The 15,834-nt window shown below is 45.4% G+C and overlaps 1 protein-coding gene across 4 annotated transcripts in view; it reads left to right on the top strand.

Moving 5' to 3' along the window:
- The window catches only part of Pmp22 (peripheral myelin protein 22), a 28,453-nt gene extending 12,847 nt beyond the window's left edge, over nt 1-15,606 (top strand). For all 4 annotated transcript variants that reach the window (XM_034507201.1, XM_034507200.2, XM_034507202.1 and 1 more), the window contains 2 exons: nt 7,738-7,878; nt 14,310-15,606. In XM_034507201.1, the coding sequence (XP_034363092.1) occupies nt 7,738-7,878; nt 14,310-14,476 (308 nt within the window). In that variant the 3' untranslated portion in view covers nt 14,477-15,606. The remainder of the gene's footprint in view (nt 1-7,737; nt 7,879-14,309) is intronic.
- Nucleotides 15,607-15,834: the final 228 nt, after the last annotated feature.

Genomic DNA, 15,834 nt, shown 5'->3' with positions numbered 1-15,834 from the left:
TGTTCAGGTTTCTGGTGCTGAGGTAGAGAAGAGAGGGCGAAGGAAGGTAAGTAACACAGTTCTGAGTTGAGCCTTAGACAGAGGTTAATGGGAATCTGAAAAGGAAGATTGCCTTCCTCTGTGCCAGTATTCTAGACTTGGGCTTATTATATCCTGTTGCTCACCCTCAAGAAGTGGAAATCTTTCTAGTGGCCTTTGAACCACCACAGGGTGACAACACTCTTTGTTCTGTTCAACAACTCAAATTGTGGAGGGCTGCTGATTCCTTTTTTTCCACGGCTTCTCTGGAGCTAGTGAGATTGTTCTGGAGACCCCGCTGTATGATTTGGGTGAACAGCAAATGTGACATTGACTTACCTCTCTCTGAGTTGAACCTATGTGTTTGGATCAGCTGACTGATTGATTAAAAAGAAAAAAGCAACACTGTCTCCCCATCCATGCCACATCATCTCCCTTCCCCCTTCTTCTTTACCTTTTATGGATTCTAAATCCAAAGTTGGCAAGAAAGGCACTGACTCTGATTGCAAGTACGCGGTTGACTTTTCTGGCACTTCCAGTGCACTGTAGTGGACAAACAAGTCAGTGAGGCCCCAGGAATCCATGCTCTTTCACACTGGTCTACCTCTAGCAAAGTGGGCAGCCTGCCAGTTGCCCTGATGTCTTACTAGTAGTCTGGGCTAAGGCTGGACACACAGTCAGAATGTGTATATTTATCACATTGTATCAGGTGAAGAACTTTACCTGTGACAGTTTCAGATTTTTTGAGCTTTTTGGATGTTTGGATTAGTGCCTTCAGCCTGCTATTAGATGTCTTTGGAATCCATGATTGTGAAGGTTCTTTCTACCCCTGGGTATTTTGTGCTCACTGATGTCCAGACACAGCCTTTTCTCACTAAAACACCTCCTTAAACCACAAGCCGAAAAGGCCTCTGGAGAGACCTTCACAGACTCTGTGAGCCCCAGGGCTATGCCTGCCTTGCTTTTCTGTTTGACTGGCTTGCTGCAGGTGTTAAGGGCAAAGTTTGTTTGTACCCTGATTCTCATCTCAAACTTTCTGCTGGTCTGCTGGGGGAAGGGCCTGAGGCCCTGGGACAGGACCCACACTGGACTCTGGGCGGTCAGGCTGGTGGGCGAAGGGTGAGCAGAGGCCACATTGTTGAGAGTGGAGGCTGCTTGGAAATCCAGCTATTTCTGGAATGACATTCATACTGAGAAATTAGAGAAAATGGTGATTTTTATGTGATGGTAGTGGGTTGGATTTGGGGGTGGGGTCCTGCCCTCAGGGTTGTCATGTGACATTGAAAATAGTGCAGTGCTGTGCCTACGGGAGGTGCTGACCCCTGCCTTTGTGACTTACCCCTCCAACAGATAGCTTTCTTCCATCTTACCAGTTTGTATCCTATCTTAATCTACCTTACGTTTCCAACATAATGATATATTTATACATTTTATTTTTGGTCACTTAGGAGATCTAACCGGTATCACTGAGCATGCTAAACTAGTCACATTATCTACAAGCTACATTCCAAACATCCAGGAGTTCTCTTTCGTGAATCAGAAAACCATTCACGAATCGCCCAGGGGGAACGGGAGGTCATGGGTAGAAGCTGGCTCGGTGCTGGCTAATACTGACAGAAGCAGATGAACTCTTTGTGTTTCCTGGGCCTTTAACCAACTAGACTGTAGGCCCTGGGCTAAGAATACAGTCGAGGGGGCAGATGCATTTCCTCCTCTGCTCAGCTGGCTCTGGGTAGGAATCTGACCTTGAAGGGAAGCTTGGATGATCCAGCTCCACCATCCTCTGTGTGCTCTGGGGATGGGCCTGTCTACAGCCACAGCCTACAATAGAAAATTGTCTGTAGTCCTGGGACCTGGCAGTCTCGTTGGAACAGCAAGCCTGCCAAGAGCAGGAGGGCTTTTTCATTCTGGAATTCAGCACCAAGGGCTGAGATCAACTTAGACTTGGCACCGAAATTCTAATGACCTTTGCCAGGTATCCACTGAGCATTCAGTACTGAGTGAAATCTGGAGAATGAGAAGGTTTTCTTGATATCATACAAGTTATCATTGGCTTGTAATCAGTGGTGGTGGGGGGGCAGAATATTGCCACACTGGGGCTTGTTCATTGTTGGAATAGTGGCCTTTGTAGTTCACTGCATCTGCATAAACAAGTCCCAAACTAGTAGCAGTCTCTCCCCAGCCCCCTTCTGTTTCTCTCTACTGCCCTAACTAGCTTCTTACTATGCTAGTACAAAATGTGCAGACTCTAGCCTTAGAGGCCAAAGGAAAGCCACCACTGGATTTACTAAATAAGGGTTTATTAGGTAAGTCAGTCACATCCATTGTCTTGCATGTCAGCTGTGCCTGATTTTGTCCTACAAGTAGTCATTGCCATGGTCCAGCAACCTTCGGAGCTTAACCGGCCAACTGACTGCAGTCGACTTGCTGTGTAGACAGATACTTATCTTCTGGTGCTTCCCAGTGCTGCTGTGCTGGGGAGGAGATACACGGTGAAATCAAAATGGTCTCAAATGCTTTCTGGAGTTCCGGTTGGTGAACAGATCCTCTGGCTTCTGTGAACTCTCTAGTCACCAGTAGTACAACACTGCTTTGTGTGACCTGGATGGAGATGTCCAGAAATGGAGCCTCCAGGCACCACGTAAAAGGTTGTTTCTCTGGCACTCAGCACCATCTGTGTGAGTGGGATTGGCTTTCTTTCCCATTACTCCTTTTCTCCTTCCTTCCCTGCTGCCAATGAGATTGAACCCCAAGGTCTCAGGTACCAGCTTCCGCACCCTCCTTGAACGGAGCTTTCATAGCAGCTTGAGTCATTGCAACCCTGTGATCTGGGTTAGAAAGTCAAGCTAACAAAGGGAAGTTCAAGTCTCTAGGAGGCAAGAAAGCAAGTTAAGTAGGTGACCAGTAGAGGCATGCAGCAGTCACTTCCGGGTTGCTCCAACAGGAGCACATGCACGTGAGACTAGGGAGAGCATGCCTTTGCTCACTGTCGCTTGAGCCTGTTTTCACATGGAATCGGGCACTGCCCCTCGGCCCTGCCCACCCCTCTCTTCCTAATCTGTTAATGATTCTGGCTGAAGAGCACTGTTAGGGGAGCTGAGAAGCCCCTTTAGGGTACTGCAAGCTTCCCCTTGAGCAACCAACTGGCTGAGCCAGCCCTGGGACTGTCGTGGAGGCTGCTTTCCCCCAAGCCCTGGTTCTGTTTGTCCTCTGATGTCCTTAAGCAAATCCTGATGGGTGGAATTTAGTGAAAACAGGGTCTCTCTTCTCTATTCCTGGAAATCCTGAAGTTTTGGGACACCCCCCCCCCCGCCATTACCATTCATGTCATGTCTTCATTGCCTTGTAATTTTTAAACCTGTTTAAATGTTAAAATAATACATGTGAAGTTGCCTGGATTTGCCCCAGGCCTAATGCCAAATTCCTCACGAACTCAAGTTCCTCACAGTCAGTGGGTAGTTAGTATTGTGTATAACCTTTGCACAAGCCTGTGTAAATAGCTGCCATTGTACTGTTCAATGGGTGCGGATGAGGAATGTTTGTGCATGTCCACTACAGGCACCGTTTTCACAAATGTCTTTGGCCCCTCTGGTTGAGTCTTCGGATGTGAAAGCTTCAGACAGATGAAGAGTACACTCTCCTCTTATTAAAATGAACTCAAAAGATGTCGATCCAGTGAAAGAATTTTTAACCAAACTCCCCTCATTATGACCGAAGTTCCTGGAGTTCTCTTGGGCATCAGATTGACAGATCTCTGTTACTTTTCTGTAGGGTAAACTGGAGCAAGTACTGTCTTTTGGTGTGTTTACATAATGACCCGTGCTGTGTGAACATTTTACCCATGATTGTCTTGAGGTCTTATAAAGGTCCCTCTGTCTAATTTGTCATTTTTCAAGTGCTACAAGTTCATTGTGGGCAGATAGCCTAGTTCACTACTGCAGGAGACTGTAAGGGAGACTGTAGGGAGATATGCTAATTCATTACTACTAATGATACAAGAGACACCACTGGGAACACCCTGATTCATTTCATTAATCTGTACTCAATTCTATTTGAATTTCTTTCTTGCTTGCTTTTGTAGCTCTTTGAGTTGACAGTTTAATCCCCCTTCTTGCTAGCATTTTTCTAGTAAAGGCCCGAAAGGCAGACATTGCCCTCTGAAGGCTGCTTTGGCTGCAGCTCATGGGTGTGGCTCGTTTACTTTCAATGTCATTCCTTGCTGTTTAAGTATATTTTTAGGTATATGTTCAAGTATTTGTTTCTGGATACAGATGTTAAATTATTGGGTTATTATGTCTTAAGCATTGAATGATTTAAATATATTCTTTTGGGTTTCTAGGTATACGTGTCTATAGTGTTGCCCTTATTTTTGTGAACAGTGTATCATTTTGATCCAGGTGACGTGATTGGCATTAAAGTCTATTTGTTATTAATGCTTGTGCTCACATGTCATAGTATGTGTGTGGGAAGTAAGAGGAGAGTTTTGGGGAGTTGCTTTTCTCCTTCCACTACAGATTGTCCCAGTGCTTTCTTCCACTGAGCCATCTCAGCAGACCTGATGCTATCTTTAAAAAATCATTTTTTTTGACACTTGGATAGATAAAAATTGCTATCAAGTTCTCCATGAGTTTCCTATACACCCTCTGGTTATCTAGTGGGATAGAGTGTCTTCCTATGTTTACTGGCTTTGTGTTATCCATTTGTGAGTCACATGTCTATGTGGCTGCATAACTTTATGCTTGGCTCTTTGATCCATCCCACTGCAGCTTAATCGTGTGCATTTGTGAGCTAGAGACCTAACTTAGCTGAAACCTCACTTGTCATTTCCTTTCTTAGGGCCTTTGAACTGTATTTAATGTATACTAAGTTTGTATCTCTATATTCAAAGTCTTCCTTCTTCCCTACCCTACTCTTAACACTGTCTTGACTAGAACATATGGTTTGATTTGCTAAAGTTGTATAAGCTTTGCATATACAATATTTTAATTATATATTAGAGATGCATTTTATTGAGTGTATCACCAACAGATAGCATGTAAGGTAATAGATACCCTGAAGGTTTATGTTTAATGTCTGGTAAGTTTTGTTTATTTTTCTGTTTTTCTTTCATTTATTTTTATATTGTTCATCTATTTGTTATTACTGTGCTTGATTCAAAAAATTTTTGGCTGTTATTTTTTTGCTTTTATTCTTTTTTTTTAAAGAAAAAAAAAACAATGAGACAGGCTATCATGTAACCCAGGCTGGCCTTGAACTTGTTATGTAGCTAAGGATGACCTTGAACTTTCAATATGTCACCACCCTTAGTTTATACAGTACTGGGAACCACAGTCAAGGCTTTGTGCAGACTGGGTGAGCACTCAACAAAACGAGTTACAATCATCTTTTAGCTGAAGCCTTGAATCACTTTGTCAGATCCCAGTTGAGATATTTACAAGAATAACAGTACATTGCTCATTATTTTTGATAAAATTGGAGTCTTACAGCCTTGAGTGTTTTTGTCCAGGAACATCATTAACGTTGCTTCTTTGTTCTTTAATAAAAGCCGTCAACCATATTGACGTTTGCCCCCCCTGACCCTGTAGCGGGTATTTTATTAAAAATACATGTTCTCCTACTTTTTCAATTTCATTAATCTATACCAACTCCATTAATTTTGGACATATTACATTCTTGGAGGTTTTTTGTTTTTTTTTTTTTTTTTGACTTTTTCAGTTGACAGTTCAACCCTCCCCTAGCCCCCATTTTACTATTTTTCATTAAAGGCATAAGAGGCAGGCATCCTCTCTGAAGGCTGCTTTGATATCAGTGTTGTTCCTTGCCAAAAAAATTCTTACCTTTCAGCCCCATTTCCTTAAAGGGTTGTTTAAATCCTTTTATTTATTTAAGTTTGCACGTTTATTTTGGTGTTTGTTTTATTTTTCTATCTGGGGTATCCATTGTTTTTGCAAGCCAAGTACTTAAACCCCAGGCTGTAGCCTCTGCCTTGGCTACTTTTTTCCCCCTAACTCCTGGTTATATTTTATGCTCAGATCATCTCTGCTTTCCTAAGATGTTCTCCACCCCCTCCCTATCTATCCACCTAATACACAGTCAGTTTGGAAGACTATTCCATGTGAGCTTGAACATAGTTTACAGTTTTTATCATTTGGATGTCAATTTCCTATATGCCTGCTTCATTGAGTCCACTTCTGCTGTGGAATACTTGACCCCTGTGTTTTAGCTTTCTGATTTACCTACTTGGAACAAGATAGCTTTTCTCTTCCATCCCCTTATATTCCAGCACGAATTGTTTTCTTGAATGCCGCTGTTCATCTTCTATTTTGATTATCATTTATTTAGGGTTTCTGGTTGGTTTCAGATGGCTGTTTATTAGGTAGATCTCTTAGGTAATTAGGTAGGATGATTTAACTCAAAGAGCTATTCTGTGAGTAACCTGAACTCATTCCACGTCCTATGGTTGAGGATAGAGTTGCTCTCACTATGGAGAGTTAATGTGCTTCATCTATTGTGCTTATGGTCGAGAACCACCTTCTTCATTGTCTTATCCCCAAAGCCAGTGAGAATGCTCAGCAAATGCTCACAGAATAAATCTCCCTGATCCCCAATTCTGTTCTGATTTGAGAACCAACTTGGAGTTCACTTGGGTATAATCAAGTTCAACTGTCAATAGATGGAGTCCAGGGTACTTTTCATAGTTGTATAAATTTAACACATACAGATTTCAAGTTTTGCTAGATTTGTGAGGTCTAAAGGTAATTCACACGGTGTTAGTGAAAGATCTTGGAACTGGAGAGGGAGACCCATTGTAGTGTCTGCTCCAGCCTTGCCCCTCAGGACAGTGTATTCTGGGAGATTCTTCCCAGCCACAGTAGGCTACAGCTCTAGTTTCAGACTGGGACCTTCAACTTGTGTCTTCTACTTCATCTCACTGAGCTAGATATGTTTTAATGTGGTAGGTAACTCAGCTTTATTGCAGAATGACTCTCCAGAAGAGCCATAGCATCAGGAAAAGACACACATTAGTAGTGGTTGTTTGAAGTGAGATTGGGGTTGCTCCTGACCCCTCAGAGATCACTGTCTTGCCTCGACTGAGAAAGAAGTCGGTGGCTGAGGACCCTGTGCCCTGCACCCTGCACCCTGCACCCTGCACCCTGCACCCTGCACCCTGCACCCTGCACCCTGCACCCTGCACACTGCAGTATGGACTGTTTCTTCTCATGATGGTGGCTAGCTAGGAGCTGCCCCACACTGCTACTTGCTGCTGCTATCCTCCCTTGTGATGGAAAACTATTACACACAAACAGGCCAGCCCAGGAGAAGCTTCAAATTCCAAGTGTGCGCTTCAGTTTTTACTAGCCCTGTATTACTTTTTTGTTGTAAAGTTGAAAATTACAACTTAGACTGTACAAGTCCTGAACTGTCTGCTAGCTTAAGCAGCACATTTGGGAGAAAAACAAACTTGGAAGGCAGTTCAGTATATTTTAAATGGCGCCTAACTCCTAGTGACACATGCCTTTCCTACAGCCCTTTCCAGAAATGTCCAGGGTTCAACAAGAAAAGGTGGCTTGACGATTGTCTTTTTAAAACGCAGGAGTGAACTGTTCCCACCAGCTTGGTGACTCAGCCAGCCAATCAGGCTCCTTGTCCCCACATGCCCTGTGGCAGGTCTTCCCTGGCCATTCTCAGGCTTGTCTAACCAGGTGTTTTTTCTCCCAGAATGGCTGCAGTCTGTCCAGGCCACCATGATCCTGTCTGTCATCTTCAGCGTCTTGTCTCTGTTCCTGTTCTTCTGCCAGCTCTTCACTCTCACCAAAGGTGGCCGGTTTTACATCACTGGATTCTTCCAAATCCTCGCTGGTAAGTTGTGGATGGTGACACCCGTATGGGTTTTAAAGGACACGCTCCCAGAGAGTTGGATGTTTGTGAATTGGACAATTGAATGTTTACCCTGAAATGTTTTCCCTCTGTGTCTTTCTGTGTGCCTTTCTGTCTCTTTCTCCCATGATCCCATCACATGTGTAAGTATGTGTACACACACACACACACACATACACACACACACACACACACACACACACACACATACATGAGCATATATACTTGAGATTACAAATGTTCCAGTTCTTGTGGAATGAGACACATATAAAAGAGTTGTGGGCTCTAGAAGAAAAGCCTCCAGCATGTCAGATCTATCACTGGGCATGAAGCCACAATATGGGCACAACATTAGAGGTAAATGCCAAGGCAGGCTCTTTTCTACAATGTCACTTTAGTGACTATTCATCCAGTCTAGATACTACACTTGATCTTACCCAAAAGGCCTAGGAGAAGAGCTCTGAGGTCTAGCGATAAGGACCCATGTGATCCAAGTGGCCTCTGGGTTAAGGGCCTTCCCTCCATGCAGATATTCTTAGAGTCCCCTAACGTTCAGAAGCCTGCTTACTGTGGTACTTGCTTTACATCTTTCCTTCAACTCTGAACTCAATGTGAACATTCTAGAACACGGCCTCAGATGCCTCTGGCTTTAAAATCACATGATTTGCTTTTACTTGGGCCCTTTGAATCTAGCTGCTTGTCCCTCATGAGACTTGATTTCAGCCGCGAGTCATCAGCTGGGTGGCCTTTATGTAAATAAGCTATCTGGGGTTAGAAATGGTGAAGTAAAACAGTGGCTGGGATTGCCTAAGAACATTCTCTGCCCAGTCTTCAATTCCAGTCAAAACGATCTGAAGGGAGCTCTCCTAGGAATCTTGGGTCTCTAGAATGTTCGCTGTAATTGCTGGTAGATCTTCCTACTCAAATTGAAAACCAAGAACTGGGGCTTTGCCTACAGACCTCAGATTCTCTCAGATTACCTCAGATTCTCTCAGATTACCTCAGATTCTCTCAGAGTGTGATAGTTCTAAGTCAACCTTGTGGGCTTTCCCCCCTCAGGGTGTTTATAAAGAAGGTAGGAGCTGGAGAGAAGATGGGGGTAGCATGGGTGGAGATGAGAATTAGTGCGTACTTGGTGATTAACAGTTAAACATCAAGGAAGAATTCAGAAAAACTAAAGCATCCTGGAAGAAAAGAGAGGAAGGTGAAGAAGGAGGCAGAGGAAGGAAGAAGAAGAAAGTAGCCTCATGGTGGCATGTGGAACCTGAGTGTGGCTACCACAGTGGACAGCTATATTCCATGAAGGGTGGGTCTTCAGAGCACTGAAGCACATTAAGTGGAAAGCAATAGAGAATCATTGAGTTTCAGAAGTACCATCACTGCTCCCTTTTTGAAAATCTATTTTTAATTTTTAAGCTGTTATTTTACAGATTTAAGCTATTATTTCTTTAGATTTTATTTGGTTTACGTGTATAGAAGGTTTTTTTTCCAGAAATTTTTACATTCCAGAATGTAGGTATGTACAGCATGTGCGCACCTCATGCTGAGGTACTCCAAAGAGGGCATTGGATCCTCTGAAACTGGAGGTACAGATGATTGTGAGCCACCATGTCTGTGCTGGGAATTGAACCTGGATCCTCTGCAAGAGCAGCCAGTGCTCTAAGTTCATGAGCTATCTCTCCAGGCCTTACAGCTCCCTTTGGAAGGGCATGCTGTGGTCAGTATGGATCATACCTGTGAGTTGGAGCTTAGGAGAAAGACAGGAGACTGCTGAGTGGGCTCTCCTGCTGACTGCCAACGTCTCTGAGTGAACTCTATTTCTTCTTGATCACACACTTCTTTGGCTTGGCAGTTTCCTGCAGGGATGACAGAAAAGCCCCTCCTCAGACGTTTATCTGAATCAGGGCGAGATGCCTCAGGTAGGACCTCTGTGTGGGTTCTCTCCCTGATTGACTTGGTGTGCAGCTATTAAAATGCCCTGATCTTGCTATGAGGTCTCCTAGGACCATTCTATTAGCAGCAAAGCCCACTCATGAGCTGTGAATTCTTCTAAACCTTGTAGGGGAGAATGTCCTGACCCTGCTTCTAGATTTTGGAGTCATTTCTGTTCCTACACATTTGTTATCCTTACATTTGCCGTGTTAGGTCAGGATTACTAGATGAGAGAACATCAAGAAAACCAAACAAACATGGAGTTAGAGGTAAAGAAAACCCCTGACTGGTGCCTATATAATTGTGTCCCTGTGGTAGAATCCAGCTCAACTCAAATACGTAGGTATCTTAGCAAACTTGGGAGCCACAGCTTGTGTCCCAAGTCAGATCCAGCCACCTTTCCTCAACAAGCCAATTTATAAAGGACCACATTAGAAGTGGACAGCAGATCTAGCCAATGTGGCCACACTGGGAAGATGAACAAAAGGACCCAGAACTCATTTTCCCTAAGTCTGTCTTCAGGGTACTTGCTCCTGAAGCAACATCAAAGTTTAAATAGAGGGCCACGGATGTGCACGTCTAAGCAGCCCCAGTCAGAGTGTGGCCCACCCTCCACTGACCTGTCATTATCTGGGTTCAGACTCATCACAAGATGTTCTGACAAGTCCATAGAAACCTGTGAAATCTCTTTCAGGGAGGCAAGTTCTCCCCCTGCTGGTACTTTTTTCTTCTCCCAGCGTGAGATTTCTAGAGAAATTCCCATTTCTTTGGGGTCCATTGTTTCAACCCTGCTGGAGTCAGACTGAAAAACTCAAGTGTCTCTTTAGAATATCTTCATTTCTGCCAGGCTGGTCCCAGTTACTGTGATTGAGGGGGACTCCTGAGTGAGTCCTGAGTGAGTCTCATCTTTCTTATTCTCATCTTATTTGTTTTATTTCTTCTCCCCTGCATATTCTCTCTCTCTCTCTCTCTCTCTCTCTCTCTCTCTCTCTCTCTCTCTCTCTCTCTCTTTCTCTCTTGTGCACGCACGCAAGCACAATTGCATGGGATGGGGGGGGGGAAGAAGGGAGAGAGAAAGACGAGATTAACACAGAACAAAATAATTGATGGGGAGGTTAGTGTACTCAGTATGGCCCTGTCTGCTTTGAGAAGTTTAAAGGTAGTGTAAGCCAGACACCACATATAGAAACCCTTCTCAGTGATTCATCACAGACTTTTCACAGGCCATCCCACAAGGCAGTGCAGTAATAGTATGGGCACCTATTTGGACAGCAATGGTCATTTGGAGACGGGGCCAGAGGCTCCAGAGTCCAGCCTGCTGGGCAGTAGCAGCTCTTTGAGCATCCCGTGGTTCTAATGATGCTGATGGGAGTGAGGTGATTCATGGCTGTGTCTTCCACCATCCACTTCTCTGGATGGGCTTCCAGGGTCCGCTTTCGAGCTGGCTTCTCTGTGACTTCTGCCCCTGCCTCTTCAGTGCAGATGCTCCACACAGCTTCCCAGGTCCTGAAGAGTCTTTCATTGGTTGACTGTCAACACTGCTTTCTAGACTTGATGACTAGATCTACTGCTAAGTTGTCTCTCTTTGCCTGCTGAGTTGTCAGGTCTCAGGTATACAGCTGATGGCCCTATTCCACCCTCCTCCTCTCCCTCCTCTCCCTCCTCTTCCTTCTCTTCCTCCTCTCCCTCTTCTCCCTCCTCTTTTTCCTCCTCATTTTTTTCCTCTTCTTCCTCCTTCTCTTCCTCCTCCTCTTTCTCTTTCTCCTCTTCCTTCTCCTCTTCCTCTTCTTCTTCCTCTTCCTCCTCCTCCTCTTCCTCTTCTTCTTCCTCCTCCTCCTATGCCTAGTCCATCACCTGGCACTGCTGTGGTGTGGTGTCCTCTATGGGTGCTGTGCCAGTTCTTTTCTCTGTACTCACTGATGCACTGCACTTGTGTACAAATCTACCCCTGCACCTCCTCACTCCTGCCCCACACCCACCCCCAAAATCCCATTCTGCTTAGCTGCTGGGATGATCTCTCTTCTGCATTTTTGGGGTTTTTCATTAAATCTTATTATTATTTTATTGTAAGTGTTTGGCTGCCTATATGTATTTCTGTGCCCCACTTGCACACCACTATAGTAGAGGCCTGAAGATGTCAAATCCCTTCAAGAACTGGAGTTAAACAGTCATGTGGGTGCTGGGAATTGAACACAGATCCTCTGAAAAAGCAAGTGCTCTAAACTGCTGCGTCATCTCTCCTGGCACTGTTTTTATTTTTGAATCATGATGTAGCTCAAGCTGGCCCCTGAGGTGCTTAGTGTCAGCCTCTTGCATGTTAGGCTTATAGACCTGTGCCATCCCATCTGGCCTTGGGGATAACTTCCCAGCACCTGAATCTGCTCATGTTCCTTCCTTGTTGGAGATCCCTGCACAGCTTCCCTTCCCTGTCCCCTTGCCATGCCACTCTGGCCCTGGATGAGATCCAGCCTCCCATCATGTCAGGCCAGCCGCCGCCTGCTGGTAGTTTTTGATGCTCTCTCCCAGTCTTAGCCTTGACCTAGCTCCTCTTCTTGGTGTTTGCATCCTGCCTGTCTTCACCTGGTCACCTCTTCCACATCTCTAAGACCCAGCTAAATTACCATCACCCCTCAAGGCTTCTGTTCTGCTGTGTGGAGCTCAGTCCATCCAATCTTTCAAAGCACTGGGAATGTTCCTCCTTTCTACATTACTTAGTACTGAAAGGCGTGTCTGTCTTTTGGACAGGCATCCCTTGAAGGTAGGAGCCTTGTCTCATCTATCCTGAAACTTTCACTATCTAGGACAGTATGTGCATGTTGTAAACACCCTTTACTTGCTGAAAGAACCCAAAGAGATGGAGATGATGAGGAATTACCAAGAGTTTCTCAGTTTCTTCCTTGTTTGCTTTCTGTCTTGGTTGGTTGGTTTGTTTGTTTGTTTTTGTCTTAAGACAAAGTCCCACACTCTAGCCCAGGCTGGCTTTGAACTCAAAATCTCCCTGCTTCAGCTTTACAAAATGCTGAGACTTTGAGGCCCATTTCACAAATGCCTAGTTTGTGCTTTCTTTTCCTTTTGTGCTTATGGAGCTAGAGCTAGGTCGTGCACACGCTAGGTAAGTGTGCCACGCTGATTCATACACCTGTCCCTGCTAGTTCTCAGCAAGAAGGGGCGCCAGGGAGCATTAGGACAAAATGACTGAGGACCCCAGATCAAGGCTGATCAAAGATGTCCCAGGACATCTAAACTGCTATTGTCCTTCAATAGGACGATGGCTTCTCATGACACAGCCAGCTTTGCTGTCTCTGCACTTTCTATAGGTAATGTCAGATCCTAGATCCATCCCACAGCGGTCCCAAGACTATTGTGTGGCTTTTCCAGTGGAGGCAAGCTGAGTGGGCATATTCTCCTCTGAGTTGCCAAAGGACAATCTGATCAGGGTGGATTGTGTGATGTCATCCCCCGTCTGCTGTGTATTCAAACAAAGTTGAACTGTCCAGCATGTCAGCAGCTCAAATAGCAGTGAGGTTAACTGTAGGTGGCCCAGGGAACTGGAACCCTGGAATCGCAGAAATCCCACACAGCCTGCTGCTGCCTTTATAATAGTCCTTCAGAGCTTCTCAAAGGCTCTGTTTTCACTAGGGAACAGATCTGGCTTTGTCCAGCTCCAGGCTAGGCTGCTGATGTCATTGAACCTTTCTTTGTGAAGGGACACGGCTGCCACATGGGCAGAGGTGGTCGAACTTGAACATGGCAGCTGCACCAAAGAGTTGGGGTGGCCTGACTCACCTGCGTGTCTGAAGTCCTTTCATCTGTTTTGAGCTTCAGGCCTGGTCTTGGAGTCACCACGTGGAATGGAGCTGCTCTTTTTCCATCTCCTCTCACGGAGCCTTTGACTCTCCCCCTTGCAGTCCTTCTTATTTCCTCCTTGGTTCTCTTCCCCCTCCACTAAAATCCTTTGTCTGCCTTGCATCACCAATAGGTACTGCTCACTTACGTTCACGGGACAGCAGTACTAAGGGAACCAGGTCCCCTGTGGTCAGCAGAGAGTCAAGCCTTTGCTGTTGATCCATGACACCACCAGTGGTACAGAATCACTTCACTTCCACTGGTTTTTTGGTCATGCATGACACCGCCCATCTGTATAGTGGTTTGCGGCTTCACTAGGTGAATCTGCACCAGGCCGGTTCTTGAAAGAGCTGGCCAGGCCCATCTATCTGTCTTGAATGGCCTGGAAAATGTCATGGTGAAAGGATAGATGAGGGAGAGAGTATGCTGGACCCCCAGAGAGAGGGGCCTTAGCCTGGGCAGCTATTGTTGGATGAGAGGAGCTACTCATTTTGCTTCCATGTGTTTTCCAGCCATCTCCCCCCAGTTCTGAGCTGGGAGGCCCACCTGGGTTAGACACATCCTCCCTGCCTAGCATTGTGGAGGTCCACCCCCACCGTGAACCCTGCAGTTACCTGTTGTCTTTCTCTTCCCAGGTCTGTGTGTGATGAGTGCAGCGGCCATTTACACAGTGAGGCACAGTGAGTGGCATGGCAGCAACACTGACTACTCCTATGGCTTTGCCTACATCCTGGCCTGGGTGGCTTTTCCCCTGGCCCTCCTCAGTGGCATCATCTACGTGATCCTGCGGAAACGCGAATGAGGCGCCCGACTAACCATTCGTCTAGGCTCTGAGCGCGCATAGGGTACACAGGGAGGGAGGAAGGAAACCAGAAAACAAAACCAAACAACCAAAAAGAGCTAGCCCCAAACCCAAACGCAAGCCAAACCAAACAGAACGCAGTTGAGTGGGGGATTGCTGTCGATTGAAGATGTATATAATATCTATGGTTTATCAAACCTATTTATAACACTTTTTACATATATGTACATAGGATTGTTTGCTTTTTATGTTGACCGTCAGCCTCGTGTTGAATCTTAAACAACTTTACATCCTAACACTATAACCAAGTTCAGTATCTTTGTTTTGTTTCGTTTTTCTTTTTTTTTCATCTTTTCGTTTTGCTCAGACGTAAAAACTCCACGTGGCCCCCTTTCGTCTGAAAGCAGATACCTCCCTCCCACTCAACCTCATAGGATAACCAAAGTGTGTGGACAAACCCCAGACAGCCAGAGGCTCTCACACCATGGGTGACCCAGTGCATTTTAGCAGGAATATCCATGCCCGAATCAATGTGTGAAGCCCTAAGCACTCACAGACGAAAAGCCCTGACCGGAGCCCCCTGCAAAAAACAATAGCTGGTGGCTCTGGAACACTTGACCCTGTAGGCAGAGTACTGGGGCCACGCGTTTAAATGAGAAGTCAGAGACAAGCAATCTGTGAAATGGTGCTATAGATTTACCATTCCTTCTTATTACTAATCATTTAAACCACTCACTGGAAACTCAATTAACAGTTTTATGACATACAGCAGCACGAAGACCTGATACAAACGGTTCATAACTGCTTCCGTACCTAGCTAGGCTGTTGTTATTACTACAATAAATAAATCTCAAAGCCTTGGTCACTCCCACAGTTTTCTCACGGTCGGAGCGTCAGGACAAGCATCTAGATCCTTGGGACTAGCGAGTTCCCTGGCTTTCTGGGTCTAGAGTGTTCTGTGCCTCCAAGGACTGTCTGGCGATGACTTGTATTGGCCACCAACTGTAGATGTATATACGGTGTCCTTCTGATGCTAAGACTCCAGACCTTTCTTGTTTTTGCTTGCTTTTTCTGATTTTATACCAACTGTGTGGACTAAGATGCATTAAAATAAACATCAGAGTAACTCACTTGTCTCTCCCTGGGTTTTGTGAATCCTGGCTATGTGTGCACGGCACAAATGAAGGTGAGCTGAAGAACTTCAGTGAGGATGTGGTGCAGTTGGGGGTTCGGTTCCCGTGTGGTGCCTCAGGAGTGAGGTGATAGCTGTCTCACAGGTGGAGGGAGCATGTGATGCCTTCGGTGTCTGTACAATGTCTGCCGGTTGTACAGAGTTGGGAAATGAAACCAGAGGTCAG

Source organism: Arvicanthis niloticus, chromosome 6 (assembly GCF_011762505.2).
Source record: "Arvicanthis niloticus isolate mArvNil1 chromosome 6, mArvNil1.pat.X, whole genome shotgun sequence".
Taxonomy (NCBI): Eukaryota; Metazoa; Chordata; class Mammalia; order Rodentia; family Muridae; genus Arvicanthis; species Arvicanthis niloticus.
The sequence above is the reverse complement of the archived record's forward strand: the minus strand, read 5'-3'. Positions and strand labels throughout refer to the sequence as shown.